We start from the raw sequence: 9,660 nt of genomic DNA, 5'->3' as shown, positions 1-9,660 counted from the left end.
AGGCACTAGAGTTTTGGGGAAGAGAATAATAGGACAGTTGGTTCTTATTAAAGACAATATATATTCATTTTCTCATTCAATAAATATGGGGTAGGTACAGAGCTAAGCACTGGGGACATAGTGATGAATAAATAAGATAATCATTGTCTTTGGTCTCATGGATCTTATGGACTAAAAAGGATCTTATCAAGCTAAATTTATGCTGATGTCATAAAATTATGTGTTCATTTATTCACTCAATCAACAAATATTTATAGACTACATATTACATGTCATGCTTTGTGTTAAGAGGAGGGAATAAAATGGTGAGCAAAACCAGCCATAATTCCTGCCTTCATGGAGCTTACAGTCTAATGGGGAAGACATTAAATAATTATATGCATATATGGTGCTATGAGATCCTACAAATAGGGGAAACTGGCTTCATTAGATTAGGAGATTTTTGCTTAAGGACGTACCACTTGAACTGACATTTGAAGGTTAAACAGGAGTTAACTAGGCAATGAGGGGAGGGAAGAACGTTCCAGGCAACACAAACAGCATGTGAGAAGATCCTGTTGGAGAAAAAAAGATGGTGAGCAGGAAGGACTTTGAAAGAGGCCAGCTGAAGAGCTGCGAATAAGGTGCATCCTGGTGTCTGGTGGACCTGAGTGGTAGGCTGGAGCAGAATGGGAGGCGAGCGCACCTTCTCCATTGGTCTCTGGGTTAATGGCCATGGCACTGCAGTAAGTCCATGCTGGAGACACAGAGCTTTGACGCAGGGAAGGTCATGGCATCATCATGCAGGAAGACTAGACTAAAGCTTTTCAGAGTGCCATATTCCGTAGTGGACCAGAATGCTGTTTTGGTAGCCCACCGATTTAGATTTAAGTTCTTCAGCTGTTACCTGTAAGCTACTCAGCTTATTAAGTGGGGATAAAAATATTTCCCTTTCAGGGTTCTCATGAGAATCAAATGGGATAATGTATTAAAGCACTTAGCGCAGTGCTTGGCCCATGACAGGCATTCAATAAATAAGAGCTATTATTTATCTTTATCTGTTAAATGGAGACAATAATAGTATTGTTAGGAAGATCTGTGCTTAGATTACGTATGTGGAAGCATGAGGCTGCCTGGTGCATCATGTGCATTCTTTTAAAAGCGACCTCACTTTTCCAATGTTTCTAGGTTTATGGGTATCTTTCCATGTGGCAATCTCTGTCGCACACCAGGCAGGGAAGCCCTGCAGAAGAAGGCACACCCGCTATGGCCAGCCCGGGGTGGCCCTGCCGCGGTGCCCATCGGTGATCTGCCCGAAGAGGCTGGGTCTCTGCTCGCAGGGACCGGCCAATCAGAAGAAGTTTGGCCCTCTGCAGTTTCCGTCCTCTCACTAGGAGGCGCTGCGGCGGCCACGGCTACTCCTGGGGTTGTCTCGGGCTGTGGCAGTTGGGCCGGCATCTAAGGCTCGTGACCATGGAATGGGGTTCGGAGTCGGCGGCCGTGAGGCGGCACCGTGTTGGAGTGGAGCGCCGGGACGGCCGGGCTGCCACCCCGCTATGGGAGAGGGAGGCCGCGGCGGCGCAGGAGCCCTGGGTGGACGCGTGCGGCGGGGGCGCGAGGACGCGGAAGCGCAGCGCGGCGGGTAGTGGCGGCGCGAGTCGGGCTGCAGGGACGGGACTGTCTGAGGCGCGCGCTGCGCTGGGGCTAGCGCTCTACCTGCTAGTGCTGCGGACGCTCGTGCAGCTTTCGCTGCAGCAGCTGGTGCTGCGTGGAGCCGGTGGGCACCACGGGGAGTTTGACGCCCGCCAAGCAAGGTACTGGCTGCTCCCGCCCGGCCCGCGCATCCCCGTGGGTCACCTGCCAGAGCCGGGGCAGCGCACCTGTGTGTACCCGCCCCTGCGAGACCGCTCAGGCTCGCTGGCTCCGCTCCACGTGGAGTGGGGTGGCCGCGTTTCTCTTCTGCAGGTCCAACTTACAGGACGCGGGGCTCACATGGCCCCCTATTAGGCTGGTGGTGCAGATGAGGGTGGCCTGGCAATTGCTTCTTTTCCACCTCCTTTCTGTCACGCCTGCCCATGGTTTGGTTGTTAGTCCTTATCTTCTGGAGCAACTTCCACTTTTTACTAGCCCTTCTGCCTTCCAAATGAAATGCAGGAGAGTGAAATTTGTGTACTGAGCCAGCTTTGTAAATTAGGTTCCTGGGGAGATGTCGGAAGGGGATAATGAAGTAGTCTAACTTTTTGAGGTCAGGTCAAACCTGAAAGTTAGGGAAGCTCAACCTGGAAGAGTGCACTTCAAAATTTTACAGTTTCAGAAGTTTTCAGATTCCTGGAGCATGCCGTTGAGCCCCTGGTGTGTAAGGTTTAACTTTTTTTTTTTTTTTTAATTAAAAAAAATAACCACTATTAAGTGTGCTAAAAAAGGTGATTGGATCAAAGGTATTGTAACCTGTGTCAAAGCTCATAAAATCATAAGCTATCAGAGTTTTCAACAGCCTCTGTGTTTTAAAAACTTTTTCTTTTGAATACAAAGTGCTGGAAGCTTATTTTATTAAGGAGTTTGTGGAACACACCTCCCCACTCGGTTCTCCCCACTTGGAATGCAGTGAAAAGGCAAAATATTTTTTTGTTTGTTTTAGGGGTAGAGTTGGTTTGGGCCTGAATTGAAGTTACTAGGCCTTGTGTGCACACCAGGAGGGCTGAGTCCATTCTTTACAATCAAAAGTTTTTTTTTTGTTTGTTTATTTAACCTCTTGACTTAATTGTCTTTGCTCATTGGTTTCATTAGCCCAGCATCAGTAACCCTCCAGAGTGTGGCGCAGTGAAGTTGCATGCTGTCCTGCCTCGTCTTTAGCAGTTTGAATAGAATATCTAATCTTTGTATTGATTTCATATGAGGATTGGGAGAATTTGGGAGTGGAGTGGGTAGAGATAACTCTGAAGGGATGAACTCATGGGAGATGAAATGATGGAACTTTACAAGTGATTTTTTCCACAGGGTACCTGAAATAATAACAGGCAGCCTTTTGATGTGAAAAGTCAAAGAACTTGTTTTGGTGGGTGGAGGGAAGTTTAGAGGAAAAGTTGTGGGGTACGTGTTAGTCTTAAGCCGAGCACACCCTGTCATCATCATTCTTTTGGTCACTTCCAGGGATTATCTTGAACACATAACAGCTGTTGGCCCCAGGACTACAGGAAGTCCAGAAAATGAAATTCTGACAGTGCATTACCTTTTGGAACAGATTAAACTGATTGAAGTCCAAAGCAACAGGCTTCACAAGATTACAGTAGATGTACAACGGCCTACAGGTTCCTTTAGCATCGACTTCTTGGGAGGTTTTACCAGCTACTATGACAACATCACCAACGTGGTGGTGAAGCTGGAACCCAGAGATGGAGCCCAGCATGCGGTCCTGGCTAACTGTCATTTTGACTCAGTGGCCAACTCACCAGGTATGTGCCTGTTCTTTAGTCCTTTTGGAGTTGTCACATCCCAGGAGGCTTATTAACACGTTGCGTACGGATCACGAGAATCTTCGTTTTTTTCTGAGCCATGCGTTAAGGACGGATAACGAGAATTCTCATTTTTACTGTTGACTCTTTTTACTTTGCATATTTTATTGAATTATTTGTGTTTCGTTAATATCTAATGGGCAAATGTCGTTAATGAATAAAGTCTGCATCATGTACACTTTTTAGAATTCATATTATTTTCTTTTTCTAAAATAATAGTGATTTTGAATCGGATACATTTTTTCACCCATGAGTCATTTCACGTGTTACATTCACAACAGTGGATGTACGAATAAACAGAGTTTTCCAGAACTGTAGTGATTTGTTTATAACATTTGGAACCTTAGTATCCCTTAGGCGATTTTGAATTATGTTATTTTTGGAAAAACACCGAATTATTTTATGTAACTCTTCAGTGATACCTCATGAAATACATATTGTCCCACTGCACAAAGGAAGCTGCTTTCTGCAGTATCACACCAGGAGGGATTACTAACATCATAGGTGAGTAAATCTTAAAAAATTCCATAGAAAAATAATAAATGACATAGAAGCATTTACGCTTTAAAGAGAAGAGTGCATTTTAAAGTAGTTTCTTTTAAAAACCTGCCGGAACAGAGGGGTATGAGGGATTTAAACCCCGCCGTATGCAACGTGTTAACGCCAAGCTCCTGGGCAAAGGTGGGACACCATTTTCATGGACAAACCTTATTTGTGATATCAGGCTAGATAATGAGAAGAGTATGTAGTTTAGGATCTACCCCTCACTGTTCACTCCAGTGCTTTATTTATTATTAAACATTAGTGCCAGCAGCCCAGTGACAGGACAGGAATGTTGTTGCTGGTGGACTGAGGCAGCTTCATCAGTGTTACCAGTATGCGTCCCTGAGTCCTGGAGTTCGGTTCTGCCACTTGCACTGTTTATTCAGCCAGGTGTTGTAGTAGGCTTTTGGGATACAGAATAAAGAAACAGTCCTTGCCTTCAAGGAAAACAAGGTTTGGAGGACATCTCTCCTAGCAGTTTTGGTTGACCAGAAAAGTGGGAATTTTGGCCCACTGGGGATGCCATACTGTTACAGTACCTCATTCATCCATAAATCTTCCTCTGAAAATACTCTGTCAAAATAGAATAGTTGATGTGTAGGACAGTGCCTGACATAATAAATATTTTGAATGAATGAGAAGCCTTTAAATTGAACTTCCATTTTTAAAAAAATAAGATTCATCAGAAAAAGGCTTTCAGTAGTTAAATAAATTATAAGTAGGGAAGAGTAGAAAGTAGTAGCAATTTGAGGTAGACAAGACCTGAGATGGCATCTGGTTCAATCCCCCTCATTTGACACAGAAATAAACTTAGCTGATCACCACTGATCAGAGACAGAGGTGGGACCAGATGCTGTGTTTCCTGGCCAGTCAGTTCTTTTCAGCTACATTTGAAAGGAAGGAGAGTTAATACTCCCTTTAGCTAACTACTTAACCTCTTCTTTCCTCAGGTTCTCATCTGTAAAGTGGAGATAATAATAGTACTTTACTATTTGCATTGCTTAGACGATGAAATACAAGTAAAACACTAGAATAGTGCCTGACATGAAAAGTGCTTTTTTTTTTGCTATTACTTGTTATTTAATATTAATATTTACGAATTGCTTGAACTTATAGCAGGCCCAATATGATACTCTGGATGTTATACAAAATATAAAATAAAATTTGCTTGATAAAATGATTCATCCTAAGAGATCTTTAATCAGAAAGCTTGCCAATTGCATTTAGAATGTAACATGCTTTAAAAAAAAAACCTGTATACACATATTTCCAAGAATATATGATAAACACGACTAGGTTTGAAAAAAAAGAACTTCGAGTTTTCAACAAAACAGTGGATTGAGCACATGAAGTGCAGAATGATTTGATGAAAAAGGTGAGTTACTGCTTGCAATAGAGAGGTCAGCAGGACCAATGTGAATTGTTTAGGGTAGGAGAGATTCATATGCATTTGTAGCATGAGAAGAAAATGAGACTGTCCCTTACTTCAATATTGCACAATATCCCAATGACAAGTGTATTATGAAATAGTCTTACTGCTATTAAATATTTTTGAAGATATTAAAAAATACCAGTGTATACTTTTTTTTTTTTTTTTAAATAAAGTCAGAAATAATTTTGTGTGTGCCAGGGACCCAGTGATCGGCAGAATGCTGTGGCGTGATCTGCAGCTTTTTCGCCTGTTTCAAAGCAGTGATAAAACAAGAGTCACCCTATGCCCAATTCTAAATTCTAGGAAGGGACAAATTAATACCATGGTTATTTAAGAGCATTATATAAGAAAGATGTCTATAAAAGTATCAGAAACATAGTGCCAAATCATATATATAAATCATATATATATAGAATCCAGTAATGAAAGGATGACATTTTTGTGGGTCATTGGAACTCAGTTTAAAATAAAATTTTCTAAGAATACCTGTACCAACAATCTCAATGACATTTCTATCGGTAATAAATTGTTAAAAAGTTAAAAAACACAATCATGAAATAGACTATTACCTGAATCCTTTCAGTGGATGAACTCATTGAAACATGGGTATTTTTTTTTAAAGTTCTTAACAGTCCTGGACCTTAGGAACTGATACCAATTAGGGGTAATGTTACCCACAGAAAAGCTTTAAATATCTTCTTGGGTTTGCTGCATGGTTGGTTCCAGGTTGTTGGTAGAAGAGACACTGAGTTATTTTCGGGGTGGCTTCAATTTCAGGGTTAATTCTAAATGGAAAGAGATGTTGGTTAACCACCCAGTCCTTATAGATCCTGTCCTCTAACTTTCCTTCACTTTCTTCAAGATATTTGACCCTCTCTAGCTCTGTTCTTAGACAACAGAACCATTAAAATAAAGGAAGATAAATGGACAGTTTAACTTTTTAATCTGCCCTATATAGTATGTCTCTTTCAATTTCCTTTGTAATAAAGAAAAAATTTTGTGGTTTGCTTTTTTATTTTAAAGTAACTCATAGTCTCAAAGTTAAAAACCATTAATTTCATTTGGTTCTTGGAAGGTGGCACTTTTTACTGGCAGCTACATGTACTTCTGGTTTGATAGTAATTAGATGGTTATTACTTTGTTTCACTTTGATTACAATCCAATCCAATAACACCGCCAAGACAAGTAATAGGTAATAAGTAGTTTTTCTTGACTAGGAATGGAGCCTGGAATTTAACAGTACCAAAACAAGCATTTTAGCTAGCTGCAAAGCCTTAAGTTTACAAAGAGAAGAAGGAAAAACGAATACTGAATGCAGACCACATTATCTTGTAATCCCCACAACACACCTGTGAGGTAGATATCATTAGCCTGCTCTCTGTACCAGGAAATGGTAGGGTAAATGCCGGATAGAATTTGCTTCTAAGTCTTTCTTACCTGAAAGCTCGTGATAATAACCCTGTAGCACCCTGCCTCCCACAGTACAAACCCAGAAATGCTATTTCCTGCGTTGTTACTGTGCCTATTTACTTAGATTACTCTTTAAACTTTTTATTATGGAAAATTTCAAATATGTACAAAAACAGAATCATTTAATGAACGAGAGTGTACCTACCTTGTTTCCCCAAATATAAGACCTAGCCAGACAATCAGCTCTAATGCGTCTTTTGGAGCAAAAATTAATATAAGACCTGGTCTTATATAAGACTTGGTCTTATAGTATAGTAAAATAAGACCCGGTCTTATATAAGACTTGGTCTTATAGTATAGTAAAATAAGACCCGGTCTTATATAAGACTTGGTCTTATAGTATAGTAAAATAAGACCCGGTCTTATATAAGACTTGGTCTTATATTATAGTAAAATAAGACCGGGTCTTATATTAATTTTTGCTCCAAAAGACGCATTAGAGCTGATTGTCTAGCTAGGTCTTATTTTCGGGGAACCACAACATATTAAGTTTTTCTCCAAAAGACGAATTAGGGCTTACGTTCAGGGGATGTCCTGAAAAATCATGCTAGGGCTTATTTTCCGGTTAGGTCTTATTTTCGGGGAAACATGGTATTACCCAGCTTGGACATTCTGATCTTGTTTCTTTATCTGACCCCTACAGCCCTTCATCATGTTGAAGCAGATCTCAGCTGTATCTGTTGTGCTGTATTTCTGTCTGTATCACTGAAAGATAAATCATCTTTTTTGACATGCTTATAACACCATGAATTATCTCACTTAAAAAGTAATAATTCCTTAATATCATCAAATATCCAATCAGTTCCTTTAACTACCTCTTACAGTACTTTAAAAAGAATCAAGGCACTAAAATCATCTGTATAATCATCTTGAATTAATATATGAAGTTTCTGAATCAAGAAGTTAAGTGATTTGATGAGTATTGGTACATATACCAATACTCTGCTTTATCTGTATTGGTACAAAGGATAATACTTAGGTTATCAGTCTCCTTTCCTGTATCTAAGGTTCCTTGGAGAAACCTTCAAAAATGCTGCACCATCCAAACTGACGCCTCCGTAAATGCGGAGTGATCTGCAGCTTTTATGATTTTGGCAGGAAACCAAGCAGGAAAGGAGTGGGTGGCAGGGGGAGATGATCTAGGAAGCTGTAAACACCAGAAGTGAGAATATTACAGAGGATGTGGAATAAAGATAAAGAAGGGAACAAATTGCTTTGGGTTGATGAGAATACCAGTTTTCAGTGTTAATTTGGTCCCATCTGGTTGATGATTCAACAGATACTAATTGAGTGACTCCTCTTGGCTAAGTGTGGTTCTAGACATTGAAAGTGAACAAGTGAAGAGCCCTGTCCTCATGGAGTTTACTGCTGGTGGGTGCATTTGTCACCTAATGGTGACAGACAGAATTATGCTTCTCGTCTTGCTGCTAGCTCTGTGATGCTTCCTCAATGAGAACACCCCATTCTTAGACCTAATGGTTCATACTGTAAAGGTTTTAAAAAATCTGAGCAGCAAATTTGTTTTTCTGATTTGAAGGTGCCAGTGATGATGCAGTTAGCTGTTCAGTGATGCTGGAAGTCCTTCGCGTCTTGTCAGCATCTTCAGAAGCCTTACATCATGCTGTCATATTTCTCTTCAATGGTGCTGAGGAAAATGTCCTGCAGGTGCGATGTTACTGTTTTAAATACTAGCCTTGAATAACAATGATAATAATAGTAGCTAACCCTTGTCCATTTTGATTATTTATTTGAGTAGTATCATAAAATCCTATGCAAAGAAATACTGTACCTGGCAGTACTTTAAAAATTCTACAGTCACTTATGTATACATGTTCAACATCTGAAAACTCAGCTTACAACAGATCATCTTGTCAGTGTTTGATTCATAAAATTAGGGGCTCTGTGATGGCACAATTATTCACCTCAGGTTTTCTTTGACACTGGAGTTTCAGAGATGTTTTGAGGCAGACACACAGCATGAATACCCAACCATGAGGGTTGTCCCTTCTCTTCTCCTATTTGTTGCCCTTTTTTTGTGTGCAGCCTCATACTTATCAAGGATGTTGTTTGGCATCACTGATGGAAATCAAGCTGCCGTCTGGGATGGTGACTTTCCACTCAGCAAACTATACACGGCAGTTATGCAGAGAGAGAAACAGATAGAGGTCTTTACATACTGTCTGAAAAAAATGATTATTTTCCTATTCTTCCTCTTATCCACATAGATGTTCTGTCTTTACAATAAGTGAAATAGAGACATGGATAATTTCAGATTGTTTAACCTATATTTGTTTTTTCCTTCTCATTCAGGCCAGTCATGGTTTCATTACTCAGCACCCCTGGGCCAGCTTGATTCGTGCATTTATTAACCTGGAGGCAGCAGGTGTAGGAGGGAAAGAACTTGTATTCCAAACAGGTATGTGAGACTATATTTTGTATTTTAAGTCACTTGCATTGTGTACTTTACTTCTTGTTTTTATAAAAGTGGAAAGTTTTTGAACGTAAGTAATTGCTCTAATGAAATGAACATTCTTTTAATAGCATCTAATACTTGTATAGTGCTTATTATATAACAAATGTTCAAAGCATTTTATATTGTATATGTCACTAATCTTCAAAACAACATGAGGGATAAGTACTGTCATTACCCTCATTTTAAAGATGAGGAAACTGAGTCAAGAGAGATTATAAGTTGCCTAAAGTTTCACTGTTTGTAAATGGCAC

The 9,660-nt window shown here is 40.2% G+C and overlaps 1 protein-coding gene across 1 annotated transcript in view; it reads left to right on the top strand.

The window, feature by feature from the left end:
• Positions 1-1,369: 1,369 nt before the first annotated feature.
• ERMP1 (endoplasmic reticulum metallopeptidase 1) overlaps positions 1,370-9,660 on the top strand; it is a 43,986-nt gene continuing 35,695 nt past the window's right edge. The window contains exons 1-4 of the mRNA XM_019727154.3: positions 1,370-1,793; positions 3,130-3,431; positions 8,474-8,601; positions 9,247-9,352. Of these exons, the coding sequence (XP_019582713.2) occupies positions 1,453-1,793; positions 3,130-3,431; positions 8,474-8,601; positions 9,247-9,352 (877 nt within the window). The 5' untranslated portion in view covers positions 1,370-1,452. The remainder of the gene's footprint in view (positions 1,794-3,129; positions 3,432-8,473; positions 8,602-9,246; positions 9,353-9,660) is intronic.

Source organism: Rhinolophus sinicus, chromosome 16, assembly GCF_057876585.1.
Source record: "Rhinolophus sinicus isolate RSI-liver-muscle chromosome 16, RSI-T2T, whole genome shotgun sequence".
In the NCBI taxonomy this organism is placed as follows: Eukaryota; Metazoa; Chordata; class Mammalia; order Chiroptera; family Rhinolophidae; genus Rhinolophus; species Rhinolophus sinicus.
The sequence above is the reverse complement of the archived record's forward strand: the minus strand, read 5'-3'. Positions and strand labels throughout refer to the sequence as shown.